This window comes from Leptonychotes weddellii, chromosome 14 (genome assembly GCF_054177405.1).
Source record: "Leptonychotes weddellii isolate Sample4059 chromosome 14, ASM5417740v2, whole genome shotgun sequence".
Taxonomy (NCBI): domain Eukaryota; kingdom Metazoa; phylum Chordata; class Mammalia; order Carnivora; family Phocidae; genus Leptonychotes; species Leptonychotes weddellii.
This window is the reverse complement of record NC_138382.1, coordinates 62,319,870-62,338,405: the sequence shown is the minus strand read 5'-3', so window position 1 is coordinate 62,338,405 and position 18,536 is coordinate 62,319,870. Positions and strand designations below refer to the sequence as shown.

Genomic DNA, 18,536 nt, shown 5'->3' with positions numbered 1-18,536 from the left:
AGCGTCCTCCGGGGCCTTACATGAGGCACAGAACATTGTGGGTGCCCAGTGAATGTTGGTTGGCTGAATGAATGCATGACCGACTAGGAGACTAGAAGCACTGACCAGCTTGGGGGCTGGAAGCACCCTTCTCCACGGCTCCCAACTGGTGGTGGCCACATAAACCTTGCTGGCCCTCCTCCTGCCCGGCATCCCCCCAGCTTCAGCAGGTCTGAATGGCAGCGTAATGGGAACAGGCGGAGAGCTCACGCTAACAATTGGGACATCTCCGGTCGTCCGGGGCCCATTGTGGCCTCTTCCTGTCTCTGCCGCCCACTGGCTGTGCTGGTCTTTGTGTTTCTCCCTCCCAGGCGGCCAGCATCCCGCCCACAGGGTGTCTTCCTGGCCTGCTCTGGTCTCTCAGGATGGCCTGGAAATGTCCAGCTGATTCTTGGGCTCTCCATCCACCCCGGGGAGCCAGGTGCCCCGTCTTGGAAACTCAGCGGCTTAGGTCCCAGCTGCTGGAATGCTTGGACTTAAATTTTGTCAGTTGACATTTGCTGAGTACATCCTCAGAGCCCACCTGAGCGCTTGCCGCCAGGGCGATAGCAGGGGGAGAGACACGTTCCCACCTCTAGAGTGGGAGTGCCAAGTCTGGTGGCATGCAGATTCAGAAACCGGTGGGGGTGGGGGGCAGAAATGGGACCCAGTGGTCAGAACACGGGCTTTAGAGGTAGCCATCCTGGGTTCAAATCTCAGCGCTGCCCCTCACTCACGGCATGCCTGTACAAGTTGTTTTTTCTCCCAGGGTCTCAGTTTCTACAACTGGAAAACGGGAACAACACGTCCCCTGGCTTGTCACACAGCATAGGGAGGGCTTGGCCAATGGCTGAGTTTGGGACCTCAGGCCAGGCTGGAGAGGGCTCTGGGAACATGACAGAGGGGTCAGACTTGGGTGGGGAAGCCATCTCTGGGCCTCTGGGACCCTCTCTGCATAGCCCACAGCCCTTGGTAGGAAGCAGGGTTCACCCCGGAGCCGGTGACTTGGTGTGGAATTTCAAAATGGTGAAGGCAGTTGGAGTGTGGGATGGAAAGCCCAAATGTGTGCTGCTTCCATGTCCCTTTTTACTCACCCCCCTGTTTCCACACTCTGGAAAGCCCAGAGCCCAGTCTAATGTCCCAGAAGGGTTTCTGAGGGGGTGAGGTTGCTCGCCTGGGTCAGCCACCTTGCAGCCCGTTGTTCAGCAGCCGTGGCTCCTTCCTGGCACGCTCGGCTCCTGAGGCTTGCTGTCCCTTTATGAGGCTCTGAGCCATGCTGAGCACTGCCCCCATTCCGTCCTTCTCTCAAAGCACTGCCAGCACAAGGCCGTGATGTGGAGCAGATTTGGGGGCGGGGGTTAGGGTTAATGTGGGAGGGTGGTGGCAGGGGGTGTCACAGCCCAGGAAAGTTGTCAAGCAATCGTCAACTACCCCGTGCCATCGGGAATGTGTCATAGGCTGAGTTTCCCCCAACCTCTGCCTCCTGTCTCCCTGAGGCTTCCCTCTCCTTGGCTTTCCCCTCCCTTCTAGAGCCTTCTTTTCTCTCACTGCCAGCTTCTAAAACCCACATTTCTGTTATTTTCTTACATAGATCTTTTTGTTTCTCCCTTGGCACTAAGATCTGCTTCTGGAAAGTCAAGGAGACATCCAGTATGTTTTCTTAAACAAAAGAAACCACCTTCCCTTGTCTCCACCCTCAGCAAGGCAGGGAGTTGGCAGAAGCTTCCAAACGAGAGGTTTCTCAAACATGATGGACTTCTTAGGTGGGACCCTCTCCCTCCCAACCCTCCTGTAGGTGGGGAGAAGTAGAAGGATTTCTTCTAAGTCCAGAGTGAACCCCCCCCACTTACTATTGGCCTATTTTTCTCTGGATCTTGCTGGCACCCCTGGCCCTCGTTTTGCGCAGGGAACTGCCCACATGCTTGCTTCAGGGCTGGCCTTCACCCACATGAGGGCTTTCACTCACCACTTTTCTTAGGAATTGGCTTGACCCATTGTCTCTGTTACTTTGTCACCTTTACTTTGCAACGCATTTTGGTTTATTGGACAATTTCTTTGATTCAAATGTGTGTTGAGCCCCAGTTTCCTCACATGAATCAGGGATGATAATAGCCCCTGCGTCCTAGGGGTTGTTTTGGAAGGGTTGAGCTAATACACAGCCAGCATGTGGCACAGTGTGTGTGGTTTTCTACAGGTGGTGTGGTGGTTTCACTTGGAAAGGACTGGTAACCTGCCCAGTGAGGTCAACTGCTTGAAATTCAGGAAATTACGAACCATCCCTGGTCTGTGCCCAGAAGAATGAGGCCCAGTGGGGAGGGGTGCCAGGTTCTGAGGAGCAGCCCTTGATGGTCAGGGAAGGGGCAGGGCTTCTTCCGCATGCTTGCTAGTCCTCGAACCACACCTTGTGCTTCTGCACTTCCCTGCCTTTCCCTGTGCTGTTCCCACCTCCTGGAAGTGTCCTTTCTTCCCATCTTGCATTTATGTTCAAAATGATCCTCCTGCAAGAAGCCTTCCCCAGCATCCAGGGGTCATGTCTCGGTCTTGGTCTTTCTGAAGCAGTCTGACCAAATACAGCTTCTGTAGCTATTCCGCCTTCACTCCTCTGCTGGAGGAGCAGGGAGCCTGACGCTCCCTCCCAGCCGCCTCCCCAGCGGAGAGGTGGAGAATGGGTGAATTTGGGATTCGAGACCAGGGCCCTAGGAAGACACACCAAGGGGCTGGGCCCCGGGCTGGGAAGCCATCTGTGGGCACCATCCAGCCCATGACTGGGGATCTTGCTGCATAGCCCACACATTCCTAGGTCCGTCCAGCAAGTAAGCGGCTCCTTGTTGAACTTCAAAATGGCGAAGGCAGTTGGGAGCATTTAAAGGAAAACCCAGACGTGTGCTATCTCCGTGTCCCTCCGTGTCCCTCATGTCAGGGAGCATGGAAAGATGGAGGCCTTCTGAGATGGACGACAGCTCCCTGCCCCTGGCTGTTTGATGCCCAGAGGTGCTCCTGGCTACCTGTCATGGGGGTGGGACCATAGCATTCCTTGGGTGACGCTGACCTGTGGCAAGGCCTTGTGGCTGTGTCTCCATCTGCTTAGTTACTAAGTGGGCTTTCCTCCAGAGATTTCCCTGTCCCCTGTGCCTGCCTCTTTCTTCCTCTTTTTCCAAGAGGTACCACATACGGGCTTCTGGGTGAGGCAGTTGGCGGTGCTGGGGCAAGCTGCTTAGACTCTGGAGCCGACTCTAACACAAGTCTTACTTTTTGTTCCCTCCAAGGTTCTTCAGAAGACCTGAAATTCTGTGTGCTGTATCTAGCAGAGGTGAGTCCTTGCCTCTGGATCTGAGGAGAGAGCTCTGTGGCCTGGTGCTAGTGGGAAGACATTGATCCTGGTCTAGTCCAGGGCTCTGGGGCCAGGCTCATACCGTGGTCCTGGGCAGGGCTCCTGCCCTGTGGAATGGGGACAGCGGTCCCCGCCTCAGTGCCTCTCACCTCTGTGTGGAGGAGCAGTGGACACAGAAGTGCCTAGAAGGGGGGTGCCTGAATGGCTCAGTCAGTGAAGCATCTGCCTTTGGCTCAAGTCATGATTCTGGGGTCCTGGGATCAAGTCCCGCATCGGGCTCCCCGCTCAGCGGCTGCGTCCAGTGGCGACCCGAGGGCCAGGAAGGCATTGGATGTCTTCCCCCGTGTGGGCACACCTCCACCAGGCCCAGGAAGCAGCTGTTAGAGGCCCTGCAGAGCCAGTGGGGATTCAGTTCCACAGCGCCCAGCAAACAGCCTAGCAGCTGTGAACTGGCAGGGCCTGAGATGAAGCTCCAGGTTCTTTAATGCCAGGAGAGCTTCCGGCTGGGCTGGTTTGTTTGGCCCAGAGAAAAGCACTTCTGCTTATTGGCTTCCAGGGAGCTGTGACCTCCCCACTCTCCAAAGATTGCTGAAGGGATATTGATCCAGGGCCTTTTAGTTCAGTTAAAGTGCCGGGAGTTCTGACCCAAAGGGGCTGGGAGATGGGAGCTCACAGGCAGCCAGAGGCCTCTCTTTTCTCCTAAGAGGCTGTGGGGAGAGGCACGTCTGTAACGGGAAGCCAGGGTGCCTGCTTGCTCTGTAGCCCCACAGAGGCTCCACACGATGGTCTGGGATCCCAAGGGAACCCCAAACTCACATCTTCATGGGACCTTCTTTTTTTTTTTTAAAGATTTTATTTATTTATTCGACAGAGAGAGACACAGTGAGAGAGGGGACACAAGCAGGGGGAGTGGGAGAGGGAGAACCGGACTCCCCGCTGGGCAAGGAGCCCGATGTGGGACTCGATCCCAGGACCCTGGGATCATGACCTGAGCCAAAGGCAGACACTTAACGGCTGAGCCACCCAGGCGCCCTTCACGGGACCTTCTGACAAGTGGTGTATCTTCATTGTCTAACATGCAGGTGGCACCCAAAAAAGAAAGTGGGGCAAGAGAGTCAGGAGTTTGAGGGATTTTTCCCACTACATTCAGAAAGCCTCAGTTGGCTGGGTGGCCCCAGCTTTGGGTGTTTCCCAGCAGTAGGTCCTGGGTGGGATTGTCCTAAATAGTGCTCGGCCCTGGAGTCTCTGTTCTCCTGGACAGGTATCCCTCAGCCCCTGGGAGCCCAGGGGCAGACGCAGCTCCCTCCTGGCTCGAGAGCACCGGGGTCCCTGGGACAAAAGGGTATGTTGGTCAAGGACCGGTCTCTTAGAATCTGATCCTGCGCTCCATTCATTGAAGAGTTTGTGCTTTGGGGTTAGGAAGACCTAGACTTGAATCTTAGCTCTGCCATTTCCTGACTGAGAGGTCTGGGCAAGTCACATACTCCTCTCTGAAACAAGGCTGATGGGGCCTACCTGGCAGGGCTGTCGTAATGATTAAATGAGATTCAATAAGATACCCTGACCAAAGCACTTAGCACAGAGTCTGGCACATGGTGAGTGTTCCATAAATGGAAGTTATTATGATTGTCAGCTTCATAACGGGGGGAGAGCTTTTCATATTCATTTATTCTCCATTAGAGACATCACCAATGATTTATTGACCTTTTAAAAAGAAAGCTAAAGGGCGCCTGGGTGGCTCAGTTGGTTGGGCGACTGCCTTCGGCTCAGGTCATGGTCCTGGAGTCCCGGGATTGGGTCCCGCATCAGGCTCCCTGCTCGGCGGGGAGTCTGCTTCTCCCTCTGACCCTCCCCCGTCTCATGTGCTCTCTCTCATTCTCTCTCTCTCAAATAAATAAATAAAATCTTTAAATAAAAAATAAAATAAAAAATAAAAAAATAAAAAGAAAACTAAGAGGAATATCTCATGTTCCTTGTACATATAGAGTTATACAAATGTGGTAAGATTACAGGCTCTGGAGGAGGCAGAAGACAGACTTTGACTGTCCTTTCCTGAGGTCTCCTGGGGCCGCTGACTTAGCGTCTCCAAGCCTCAGTGTTCTCATCTGAAAAATGGTTCAACGGCTGTGCCTTTCCTTCCTACCTGTGTCATCAGGTCATTAGAATTAAAGGTTTGTCAAGGCGAGTGAACAAACAGTAGCAGAAGGGGTTTTATTTCCTATAAAGATAATACTAATTTAGGAACAAGGAGGTGAGGCAAGATGGGGGTTTTAAAGAGGCCAGGAGGACCTGGGTTTCTGGTTGGATTTGAGGATGCTCATGTTTGAATGCAGAGGTCCAGGCCCAGTGCTGCCCCATCAGGAGCCCTGTCTCTGGGTGAGTTACGTGAGGATGACTTCAAGGCTGCTTACAGCCTCAGCCCTGGATCCTGGTAAGAGGAGGGCACGGTGTGCAATGGCATTGAAACCAGTGAGTTAGATCACGTGGGGGATTAAGAGCCAGCCTTCATATGTAGAGCAGTCAGGCAGGCAATGGGGTCCCTGATTGGGACAGATGTGTGCAGATGGGAGTTCAGCTTCCCTGGAGGGAGTTGGTTCTGTGCTTTCTCTCTTCACCAGACCAGCCTCCAAAATCTCCTAGAAAGGAGCCTGGGGAGCAAGGACCTCCCCAAAATGTTTGCCCATCTAAGACAGCCAATCCCTGGCCCCGGGCCAGGCCTGGGTTTAGGTCTTTGGTAGCTCAAAAGGCTTCTGGATTCCCTAGCATTATGGGGCTTTCGGCTTCAAGCTCTCAGAGCCAGAGACTCAGCCCTGAACTCTGCTGTTGAGACAGGTCATACGGTCACCATCCCAGGCAGAGAGAAATATGACTTTCTAAAAAGAGATTATCCACAGGGCAGGGGAGAGGAAGTGGTTCTTGTGGGTGTCAGTAAAATGGAGATAATCACAGCTTCTACCTTGCGAGGTTGTTGGAAGAAGTACCGAGACCCCACTGGTGAGGTGCTTAGCACTGTGCGGGGTACGGCATGTCGGTGGGGGGTGACTCAAGATGAGGATGCTGGTAGCCCTGTAACTGTGAGGAGGCGGCCACCATCCTAGAGCTCAGAGCAGTGCTGAGTAGTACAAGACGTTACCAGTGAGCTCTGTGGCTGCCCTCCGAGCCGCTGGCTGACTGAGCTCTTCGAAGGCTTTCGTGCTCTGGTCACTTTGGGCCCACTCTGCAAGGAGGAGCATTCCCGCCAGCCGGCAGCAGCCCAGCCGGGGCCTCCCGGGGCCTCTCGGGTTTGGGGGATGAAATCTCAACGGGTGTTTCTGCAAGGCTTTGAGCCTTCCTTCTGCTGCTCACTGGCAATAAGGGCCTGGAGGAGGCCCTTGGCCTCTTGGAGCCTTGGTTTTCCCCTTCCTTGAATTGGGAGTAACCATCCAGGAACCTCCCTACCTCTTCATGCAATTGTCAAGAACAAAATGAGAGCATGGGTAGGAAAGTGCTCTTTAAAATGGATAGTTAGATAAAAGGAATTATTATTAAGGCAGAATTCCTGCTTTGGCACAGAAAGAAAAAGGGAGGTTTGGCTCCAGGAGATTAAGGGATTTGCTGAAGCCCAAAGAGCTAGGTAGAGGCAGGGCCAGCTTTGTGGAGAGATGGCCTTTCCAAGCTGGAAGGGACCATGGTCCTTGCCTCTCTCCTCATCTGGCAGGGGAACATGATGAGACAGGGAGCCCAGGACCCTCTGGTTAGCTCCTGCCCTGCCTGGCTTCCCTCAGGGGAATCTTGGGGTATTTTTTTGCTGGGCCTGTCCTTCCCCTACAGCAGGCTGGGAGTTCTGAGAAGTGGAGGGAATCTGTTGTTAAGTGGGAGGATTGCCTCCCCATATCTGCCCAGTTCCCTGAAGCCAAGGGGAGGCAATTTCTTCCCTCTCTCCTCTGATGCTTTTAGGAAGATCAGCTTCTGAGCACTTTGGGGCAGGAGAAGAGTGACTGGCGCGCTTGGGAACACTTAGCAGGGGAGCTGGCCCCGCCCTGAAGGGTGGCATCCCTTAGGGTTCGGGGGGATGGCAGAATAGAGAATGTCCCCACATGCTAGTTGATGATGCTGGTAACCATCTCAGCTCAGAGCCCTCGCATGTGCTGTTCCTTCTGCCTGGAACAGTTTCTCCCAAGCATTTGCCTTGCTGGCCTTTATCGTTCAGGCCTTCGCCCGAATGCTGCCCCTGCAGAGAGGCCTTCTCTGACCACCAGGCTCAGATGGGACCTCTCCCTTTTGGCCTTTTCCCAATTGGCTATGATATTATTTCATTGTTTCTTGGTTTATTGTCTCTTCCCCAACCTGAGGGCCAGAGCTCAGTCTCTCTTTTTTTTTTTTTTTTTAAAGATTTTATTTATTTATTTGAGAGAGAGAATAAGATAGAGAGAGAGAGCATGAGACGGGGGAGGGTCAGAGGGAGAAGCAGACTCCCCGCTGAGCAGGGAGCCCGACGCGGGACTCGATCCCGGGACTCCAGGATCGTGACCTGAGCCGAAGGCAGTCGCTTAACCAACTGAGCCACCCAGGCGCCCGCTCAGTCTCTCTTATTTGCTTCTTCACCCCCAGGAGCTAGAACAGTCCCTGACATGTAGTAGGCGCTCAATAACTATTTATTAAATGAGCGAAGTACGGAGCAGTAACAACGGTAGCTGCTGTCTGTCGAGGCCTCCGATTGTTCTTGTGACTTACCGGCTCATGAGCTCTGAGAGGGGGTCATGTCATTCCCACTCCCATTCGACAGGCTTTCCTAAGGTGCACCGCTAGGAAGTGGCAAAGCTGGGATTCGAGCCAGGCCTGTCCAACTGCAAAACGAGGAAGGACTGCATAGAAACACTGTCTTTTTCTCTGTTCCAAGCCATCCAGCTCATGCTCTCAGCTCCCTGGCTGAGCTCATGTAATCATAGCCCTGTGAGGTTATAATCAAATTCCAGCGGAGTTGGAAAGAGCCTGCAGTCCCCTGACCAGAGTGTTCTAGAGTGGGTGATAGCCCTGGGCATGCTCTACCGCCCCCCCGCCCCTCCCCCCAGCACGCTCCTACTCCCCGGGGCCGCCTCCCTGGGTCTTGGCAGAGCCCTGATGCTTATGCCAAAACTGGCCTGGCTTTGACCTCATCCCGGAAGCCCCTCCAGGAGCTTACCGAGGCCATTACTTGCCCAGGACTGTGCTGGGCCGAGATGGGAAAGGCCTTCCTGGAAGGATTTTCTAGTCTAGCTGGGGGGGGGGGGGGTGAGACTGCACTTAACGAGGTTAGATGGCAAAGCGAGATGGGAATGACAGCAGTGCTAGCGCTGGAGCCTGTCCTGGCACTTGGCTGAGCTGAGGAGCCCGGGTCGGACCCAGCTCCGGGGCTAGGCACGCGTGTGGCTGTAGGGGCCACGTGACTACGCCCGCATGAGACTTTCAGAAGGGACCTGAGTTTCTGTTTGAGTTCTGTTGGTATGTCTGTCCAGCTGCCCATCTAACCTTGGCCTTGTGATCAGATCGTGTGCCCAGGTGGGGGGAGGGGGGCTCTGTGAGCAGGCCGGAGACCTTGGCCCTCTGGGTTCCCCATGTGCTCCTGCAGCTGCCGCCTTGTGCTGCCTGTCCCCGGGGGTGACCTCACCATTTCTGTCCTGTGGCTCTCCACAGGCCTCCACTGTGTGGGGAGCTAACCCTCCCCCCCTCCCCCACCCCAACCCGCGGGCACACGCCGCTCGCTGGCCAGCTGGCCCCCGAACCAGCTTCCTTGCTCCTCTGGCTGCCTCGATGTCACTGGGGATTAGTGTGCATTTGTGGCTTTTAGGGCCCCCCCGCCCCCGCTGCTGCAGCCTCACCCTCTGGAGCTCAGGGATGGGCTTGGGCCTGGGAGCCCCCTGAACCAGGGAGCAGCCCTGACCATCCTCTCCTCTGTTTTCCCTGACGTCAGAAGGCAGAGTGCTTATTCACTTTGGAAGCGCACTCGCAGGAGCAGAAGAAGAGGGTGTGCTGGTGCCTGTCGGAGAACATCGCTAAGCAGCAACAGCTGATGGCTTCGCCCCCGGAGAGCAAGGTAAGGGCCTCGCCGGTGGCCGCCGCCCTGGCTGCCTGGCTTCCCCGCCCCAGCCCGGACCTGCAAGCCTCCGAATTGAGATCGGGACCAGCTCCAGCTTAGGACTTGGATCTGAGCAACAAGCTCTTGGCAGGGAGGCCCGTGCTTGAGTGTCTCTCCCCCTTGGCGTCTCACGGGGTCTACCGGGTGGGTTTTGCCTGGCTCAGGTAGAGCGACGGAGCCTAAGGGAGCACGGCCATCGCTTCTCGGCTCTGTTCAATGGTTTCCCTCTGGCCAGGTCGAATCTGGGTTGGCCCGCTGCTGCCGCCTGGTATGGAGTCCCCCTCTGCCATGCGGTAGGTCATGCCCAGGGGTAGCACACGGGCGTTTAATGCTGGCTGAGGGCCGGCATCGTTGGGAGGTGATGTCTGTGGCGGAAGCTGTTTCTAGTTCGCTGCAGGCCACAGCCAAGTGGAACCAAGTGGAGTTTGCTGGGGACTGGGGGCTGGCCAGCTGGAGCATCAGGGAAGATTAGAACCTCCCAGCTGAGGCTGACCGGGGATGGGCGCCCCGAAGCTGGTCCGGTGCCTGTGGAGGGGATGGGACAGGAGCCAGATCCCGGCCTTCCCCTTTGTCAGCCGGATGCTAGCCACCGGGCCCAGCTGTAGTTCCCATTTGTGAGTCAAGCGGGGGGCTTCTCTTTGGTGAAAGTGTTGGCCATTTGGGGGTTTGGTCTGGTTGGCTGCAGGAGGATCTGAGTGGTTGGTCTGCTGGCTCAGGGGGAGAGGATGAATGAAAGCGAGTGGCAGCCAGTAAACTTGCCGGCCTGTTTCTTCTTCCCATGTGTTTGGCAGGCATATGGTGGGGGCTGCGGGGACAGGCCTGCTGAGGGCAGGAGGTTTCTGGGCAGCCTCCTCTGGAGCAGTGGTGGTAGATAGCAGCCCAGCAGCTAGTCCTGAAGGAAGGGAGTAACAGTCTGAGGCTCCTGTAATCTCAGACTTGAAAGTTATTTTGTTTTATACTAGCCAGAGGCAAGAGTAACTTTGATGAAGGGGGAGAGCGGGAAGGGCACGGACTTCGACTCACACTCTACCGCTGACTGGCGGTGTGACCTTGGGCAAGTCACTCGACTACTCAGTGCTTTGGTGCCTCCATCTGGGAACAACAGTTCCTCCTCCGAAGTGTTGCCAGGAGAGTTAAATGAGATGGTGCATACGCAGTTCATGGCACATTGCCTGGGATGCAGCAGGTGCTCGCTCAACCACAGCGGTGGGGCGTGCACCGCCCCCAGCTCTGCCCCAGCATCCTGTGGCTACCCTCCCATTGTCCAGTTCTTCTACTGATCAGAGACCTGTTGCTGAGGCTGTAGGCTGCCTTGTACCCTTGATCCTGGCTTGGTCACAGTCAGAAACCAGACCATTCTCTTCACTGGGGCAGTCCCTGGGATGATCCATGACTAAACTCATGCCCCCCAGCTTTCTTATATTTTGGGCTTAGCTCCTTCTGGTGTGGGGGGAAGAGTTCTTTCTGCTTCAACTTCAGAGTTTGCAGGCTCTGGAGTGTGTTGGCAACTGTCTTCTCGGTGCCTTGGGCAGTCTGTCCATCTTCGGTTGGGAGGACAGTTTGAGTGGCTGAAGGTAGTCTGCGTTTCTGAGACAGGCTCTGGGCACTGCAGGCTAAGGATTTGGCTGGCTGACACTGGAAGGACCCCAGAGTTTGGGGCCCAGCTTTGGGGCCACGCCGAGACCTATGGGCGCCCTGGGCTGGCAACAGTTAGACGCCTGTTCAAGTCAAAACTCTTTAAATGTGTGTTTAATGGAGCAGCTGTGTGTTGGGTGGGAAAAGGGTAAAGAAGGAGGGCCTGAGCACTGGGACAACCTCAGAATTGCCTCCTTGCCTGAGAACTAAACCCTGGCGCAGCCCTACGTACCCCACTGGACCACAATCCTTAGAAGGGAGTTATGTAACCATGTTTTGTTAGGCAGGCAGACCCCTTGGGGTCCCAAGCCCAACCTCCCCCACCCCCACCCCCACCATACACACTTCAAGAGTCTTAGCAACTTATTCCTTCTGGTCCCTTACAAAAAGCTCCCCGAGAGAAATTCTGGTAAGTATGATTTCTCCAGGCCCATGGAGTTCCAGGAGGGCTCTAGCAACCTTAGCAACTTGGCCTGGTGGCCATCCAGCCGGCCCACTGGTCGTCCACCTGTGCTCAGCTCCACCAGGTCCCGGCAGCCTCGGAGGTGACTGTGAACATCTTTGCCAAGGGCTGGGCCACAGCCTTTCTGCTAAGGTTGCTGACCTCCAGGGAGAGAGAAGAGGGAAGACCAGGCAGAGCTCAGGCCCCAGCTTCTTGCTTTTCAGGCAGAAAGAGTCCTGCTTGATTAATTTGTCCTGACTGAGTAGCATGCTTTTTTTTTTTTTTTTTTAATGCCTTTCCTTTCTTTGTTCTTTCTGAGAATGCTCCGCCTTCTGCTGTACATGGGGGAAGCCTTTCCCCAGGCTGCTCCCAGCCTTAACTCAGATGCCTCTCTGGGGAAAGAGGGGTTTGCAAGGGAACTCCCCAGAGTCCCATGCCGCCCCTTCTCAACCCTGTTCAACAGTGTTTGCTGATACCCTGGAATGGGGGACCCTTCACACATCTCAAGGAATGCAGAGTTCTTCCCAAATTTGCAAACCATAAATGGGATGCCCTGAACATGAAATGCTTGTTGGGAAAGGCAGAGGTATTGGAAGAAGATGGATTCCAAGAACAACAGAGAGGCAGCTGGGCCACTACCTGTGTGTGGCCTCTGGCAGCTTCTTCCTCAGTGGTCCTGATCAGGCATGGGTCAGGTGGCTCTTTCTGGCTCTTTGAACTTTGGGATTATCCTGAAAGCTTCCCATGGAAGATTATCATGGAGGGCCTGGGGTCATGCGGTCTCCATGAGGAAACCCTGCCCTGCAGATTCCCCCAGGCCTGGATTGCTGTGAACTCTGCTGCCTGTAGCGGCTGGGTCCGTTGGGGAAGTCACAGGCTTTCCGTGCTGTCCCCGGGGTACCTGTGGGTTGCTGTCCGGGTTGGGGGGGCTCCAGCTGGGGCAGTGTGGACACAATGAGGCAGGCAGTGTCTGGCCTGAACCCCTTCTCTGGGAGCTCTGTTGCCTTTCTCCAGCTCCCTCTAAGGTGCCCGCGGTTAGGGACGGGGCTGCCCTGGGTCGGCCCGTGTGAGCTCCCCTTCTCTCTGTAGAATTAAGACCCAGCTTCCTTCCACTCACCACTCACCACACCCTTCTTTCTCATCAGAACTCTGCCTACTTGCTTCAGGATCTATTCCTGGAGGGAACCTACCTTTCTTCTGCCTTGGATAACTTTTACTAGACTCCCCGCCACGGGGAGTGCTGGGTTGCTTCTAATCTAGAATAACTCACAGGTAATCCCGCCTGGGGCCACTGAGGTTCTGAGCCAGTAGGGACAAATAGGTGCATCTTATTTTGGTTATTCAATCAAATACACATAACAAATGCCTCCTCTGTGCCAGACACTAGGTTAGATCCTTTGGGGTCACAGAGATGGATGGGACGTGTCCTATGGAACTCTCCTTTCATTGGACAGAGGTGACTGGGAATGGCGTTCCACGCTTTAAAGGCTGTGCCTGTTGCGTCCTCAGAGCCGTCCGGTGGGGTCTGGGCCACACATTCGTCATCTCCACTCTGTGACCCTCCACTGAGCCCCCACCACACGCACAGCACTGGCCTGGGCCACGGGAAGGCTCTGAGGAGATTAGGCTTCCGACAGCCATCAGGTAGGCGAGGGGCGCAGGGCATCAGGGACTGCTCCGTTCTCGGGGTACTCCCTGGACTCCACGGTGGGAATGCACGGATGGATCTGCCACGTTCTTTCCTTGTGAGATCGCAGTCCAGGGGCGGAGACAGATCTGCCAACGGATTGCTCAAAAACGATACGGCAAGTGATATGGGAGGTGTAAACTCTTACCACTTTGTGACCTCGGGTGGGGCACCGAGCCTTGCTGAGACTCAGTTTTTTCATCAGTAAAGTGGATGGATTAACAGGGTTCTCGTGACGAGTAAGCTCATGTCATGTGCACACAAGAAGAACTCTGTGAACTAGCTGCTTTTGTTACCATTTTAAAGCTATGTTTATTTAGGACGATTCTTCTAGTGGCCTTGCTTATTGAAGCTGAATGCTGCTACCCTGAGCGCATGGGATGATCGCTCCATGTCACTGCCTGGTAACTGCCTGCTGTGTTCCGGGGTGCAGGCAGGGAAACTGAGGCCTCCTGGGCCTGCTCTGGCTCTGAGACTTCTCCCAGATGTGACGCCTTGTCATCTCCACTGGTCAGCTAGAGGCGGGGCCCCGGTGATGCCAGGGTCTGTCTGAGCACCTTAGGAAGGAACAGGGGCAGGTCCTGGAGACAGGCAGCCCTGGCCTGAGTAGACAGCGAGCTAATTCCAGTTCTGTCTGGTTCCACAGAAACTCCACCCTTATGGCTCTCTCCAGCAGGAGATGGGGCCGGCCAACTCAACCAATGCTACCCAGGATAGAAGCTTTACCTCATCAGGACAGACTCTGATTGGCTGAGCAATCCCAAGGGCGGGACTCTGCTTCTGGCAACTTAACCCTTTCTTGGGCATCCCCTACCACACAGTAACCTCACCTCAACTGGACCCAAAACGGAGGACCAAGATGGTGGGCCTAGGGTCATCTGAAGGGAGTGGCCCCACGGGTGTGTGTGGACTGGCATCAGAAGGACCACAGTGGTATGAGAGGCCCTATGGGCACGTCCCAAATGGAGAAGACTCAGATTTTTCCCTACAAGGAAGAAGGAGGAGAAATAGCATCTGGGCTTCCCGTGGTTCCAGGGCCCGCCTTGGGGGCATAGGAGAGGTTGGCAGAGGTCAGCCATGACGGAGAACAATGTCATCAGCCTCCGCTGCCAGAAGACATCTCCACGCAATCACTTCTTCATCTATTCTCATTCATTCATTCCTTCATCCAGCAGATATTTGGGGGGCATCTACTTTATGCCAGGCTCTAGGCTAGGAACTGGGGATTCTGTGGAGAATGACGTGGATATGGTCTCTGCTCTTTTTTTTTTTTTTTAAAGATTTTATTTATTTGAGAGAAAGAAAGCACGCGTGAGAGCACGAGGGACAGGGGCCAGAGGGAGAAGCAGACTCCCCACCAAGCAGGGAGCCCGGCGCGGGACTCGATCCCAGGACCCTGGGATCATGATCTGAGCCGAAGGCAGATGCTTAATGACTGAGCCACCCAGGCACCCCATGGTCTCTGCTCTTATCAAGATACCAGTCCTAGTAGGGGAGTGAGCATTAAATAGATCAACACCAACACACACACACACACACACACACACACATACACACACGTGATTACAAACTGATCACCTATGAAGAAAAGGATTCCTTTAAGAGAGAATATTACTGTGTGTGTGGGTGGGTGGGGGGATGGGCAGGGAATATCCTAACGTTTAAGTTGAGACCTGCAGGCCAGAAAGGAGTTAGCCAGTCAAGGACTTTGGAAGGAGTGTTGCAGGCAAATAGAACAGCTTGCGGCGAGTACCTGAGATGGGAAGGAGCTTGGCATGCTCGGGCCAACAAAGGCCGGCGTGGCTGGAGCTGAGTGAGGAGGCAGACCAGGTGGGTGTGTGGGGGCCAGATCACGCAAGTGCGTGTGCAGAGATCAGTTAAGGGGTCCCTTCAGTCTTCCAGGTGAGGAGCAGTGGTGGCCCATCCGGGATAGGGATAGTGGTTGGGGAGGTAAGTATGGGACTTTCCAGACCCTGGGATGTGGTGGAGGTTCTGGAATGAGAAGAGAGAATTCCTGGCCCCACCCCCCTTCTCCTCCACTGTGTCTTGTTCTCTCAGTGATGCAAGTGAGCACTGGAGCCTGCCTCACAGAGCCTCCTGGCTGGGCCTGGGCGGGCACCAGGGCCGAGTTCTAACAATGGCCCTGGAAGAGGGGGGAGCAGCAGGGACTTCACGTGGCCCAGGTAGGAAGTTCACAGCCCCCAGGCCTCAGCAGGGATTGCCTGTGCTGTCCCTCCGTCCTGTGCTGAATGGCCCGACAGGAAGCTGGGACTCAGCCCTCTGGAAGTGGATTTGGTTTGCTTTCTGCAGAGCTCCCAAGGCTCAGGGACTGGGGCTAGGTGTGGCTTAGCTAAAGGAAGACCTACTGGGGGACAGTGATTAGAGCCCAGCCTGCTCACGGCCTGGAGCAGCTCAGCTCTCATGCCCTTCTCTAACTGCCAAGACCTAGCGGGAGGGAAGCCGGAGGTCACAGGTCCGAGTAATATAGCTCCAACACAAAAGGTATATGTAGGACCATAGTCACTTACATAGAAAAAGGGGGTCAAAGAGGCTGGAGAGATGGCTCAGGCCAGAAAAGCCCCTGGACCTTGGATGGTCTCTGCATCGTGTCCTGTAAGACCTTCTCAGTGCCTTTAGAGAGGGCTCTTATGCCTGGTGAGGTTGCTCAGCGGCTGTGGCCACTTGAACTCCAAGAAGGATGGCCCAGAAGAGAATATTACGTCCCTGACCTCCCATGTAGGCAAGATCAGACATCCCCTGAACAGGGGGGATGGAATGTATCGGCCAGTGACCGGGCTGATGTCCCAGCGCAGTGGGGAAACCAGCTCGGCCCGCTGCCTAGCGCTACACGGTGTCTGTGGTTCAGGACTCAGCCCGCAGGGTTAACTCTCAGAGGCGGAGCAGCTGCATCTGCACAGACAGCAAGGGGCACTTTGATTTCATTTGATTCCCTTACAAAATGACATTAAGGGGAATGTGAGGCCCGGGAGAATTGCCTGTCTGGGAAGGCAGCAAGCTTGACTCTCCGGGACCTGGTCACCAGATAGGTGAGGACGACAGGAGCTCTGGCCACAGGGACATGGAGAAGCCTAACACAACACCGAGCCCCAGGGGCAGGGCTTTCCTCCCAGCTTGTCCCCGACCGGCCGCCGACCTGAGTGGCGCTCCCGTTGGGGTCCTAGGCCCGGCCGGCTGCCGGGGGAGCGGACATCAGCTCCTGGAGGGCCCGGGCCCATCTGGCCGGGGACTGTGGTGAGCCACAGCGCCATCGGCGCTCTGCCTCTCAAATCGATGAAACGATTCACTGGGCTCCACGGGCTTGAGAAGATGAAATATGACCGGGTGGCTGGAGCTCTTCAGCGTCCCAGTCCGTCCCCACCGTCCGGGATGATGGACACGCTATGGAAACTGCGTCTGAGAGTCATAATCACGGGAAACACGGCTGGGCCCCACCCTCCACGTAAATCATGCTAAGAAGCCTACACAATGGTCTCTTTCCTCATGGTCCAATTGTCTTGGTTTGGTGTCTGGGGCCCGGGAGCCGGGAGGACGGGAGCACACCATTTATTGTTGAAAAGGCCATCTGTGCGATTTGAATACAAAGTGATCCTTTAAGTTCCCCTCACACCCTTGGATCCCGGGCTTTCTTAGTTCGCAGGCGCTGGGTCTTTTTGAAACTCTGTCTCTCCTGTAAGTAGCCTTGCCGGGTCTCTGTTGGCCTGGCCTTTTGACCCTTTGGGAGCTGGGACCTGTTGGAAATAATGTTGACATTTCTTTAAGTATGTCTTGTTTGTTTGTTTTAATCCTCTATTTAAAATTTTTTCATCAGTTCAGGCACCAAATCCCTCATTTCTCACACACAGCCCCAAGTGGGGGTCTGCAGAGTGAGGGCGGAGGCTGTCTGTGGGAGGGTGCTTCACAGGGACAGCAGGGCCTTCCGGGATGGCAGCCGCGGTCCCTAGGCATTATTCTCTCCCCAGGCCTTCAGCAGCCTCACTGTACGGATGAAAGGGACTGAGACTCAGAGAAGTTAAATGACTTATCCAAGGTCACACAGCAGGCAAGAGGCCAAGCTAGTCTTCAAGCCAAAGACTTTCAACCTAAGCCACTGCTCTTCCCAGATGCCAAGGTTTGCCTTTTGGGGGTGGAAGCAGAGAAATCAATCATCTCCTTCTGGAAGAGGCAGGAGGATGATATCGTGCATGTGGAAGCTGTGGACCTTTTAGCTCTAGAAGAGATGCTTTAGGACGAATGAATGAGATGTCTTATTCTCCACATAGTGGAGAGTAAGCTTCCAGAGTTCATATGTCTGAGGGGTGGCCCAGAAAAGCTCAAGAGCTTCACACCAGATTTGATATGGAGGGCAAGAGAGAGTTCCTGAAGATAGGCTCTCAGGGGGCACTGGGACGGTCGGCTGATGCCCCTTTCTTTCGCGTCTGGCATTCAAGAGGATCAGCAGACACAGTATTGGGTGCCCAGCAGCAATGGAACTGTGGCCAAAGGCAGAAAGGGACAGCTACAGGTTTAGGACCTGAGTCTTGGAAGCAGGCCTTTGACCTGAGCCCTGTCAAAGGTGGGAAGAGAGTCTGCTTCTGCATTCTGGGCCCAGATTTTGCTAATTGACTAGTACCAAATCTCAACCCCAAGTAACTGGGAATCAGCTGGACTGGATTTCAGATATTCCCCCCAGGAAGCAGACTCTTTTCCCTAAAAGGCTCAAGTGTTTTCCAGTCTTTCCAGCCTTCTCCTCTCCCCTGCTTGCTGCCCACTTGGCTCTGGACAGACTGCCCACTCCGCCATCTTGCTCTTCTCCTCCACCATGGTGCTCTTCCTGCTTTAGCTCTTAATGAAGACAGCACGACCTGACCCTCCATCCTGTCTTGACCTTATCTTCCCTCCAGCCTTTCTCCAAACAGGACCACCATCCTGCAGTTGTTCCCAGGTACTTGGTTTAGGGTAGAACAATAACACAAGGTGGTCCGGTGAGCGCCTACACTGTGACCTCTGTGGTCTCTTTAACCCTCACTCCAGCCCTCATGAGGTTCATTATCCCCATTACACATCTACTTTCCTTACACCCAACTGGTAGACAAAGACGCCGAGTCTTAGAGAAGTTAAGAAACTTGCCCCAGGGGCGCCTGGGTGGCTCAGTTGGTTAAGCGACTGCCTTCGGCTCAGGTCATGATCCTGGAGTCCCTGGATCGAGTCCCGCATCGGGCTCCCTGCTCGGCAGGGAGCCTGCTTCTGCCTCTGACCCTCCCCCCTCTCATGTGCTCTCTCTCTCTCATTCTCTCTGTCTCAAATAAATAAATAAAAATCTTTAAAAAAA

General features: G+C 54.9%; 1 protein-coding gene across 6 annotated transcripts in view; it reads left to right on the top strand.

Annotated features, from left to right (window-relative positions):
* Nucleotides 1-18,536, top strand: part of RGS3 (regulator of G protein signaling 3) — a 117,577-nt gene that overhangs the window by 53,240 nt on the left and 45,801 nt on the right. For 4 of the 6 annotated variants that reach the window (XM_081803402.1, XM_081803405.1, XM_081803404.1 and 1 more), the window contains 2 exons: nt 3,285-3,328; nt 9,279-9,401. In XM_081803402.1, coding sequence (XP_081659528.1) covers nt 3,285-3,328; nt 9,279-9,401 — 167 coding nt within the window. Of the gene's footprint in view, nt 1-3,284; nt 3,329-9,278; nt 9,402-13,853; nt 16,987-18,536 lie in introns of those variants that run through there. The other 2 variants (XM_081803406.1, XM_081803408.1) reach the window with 1 other exon arrangement.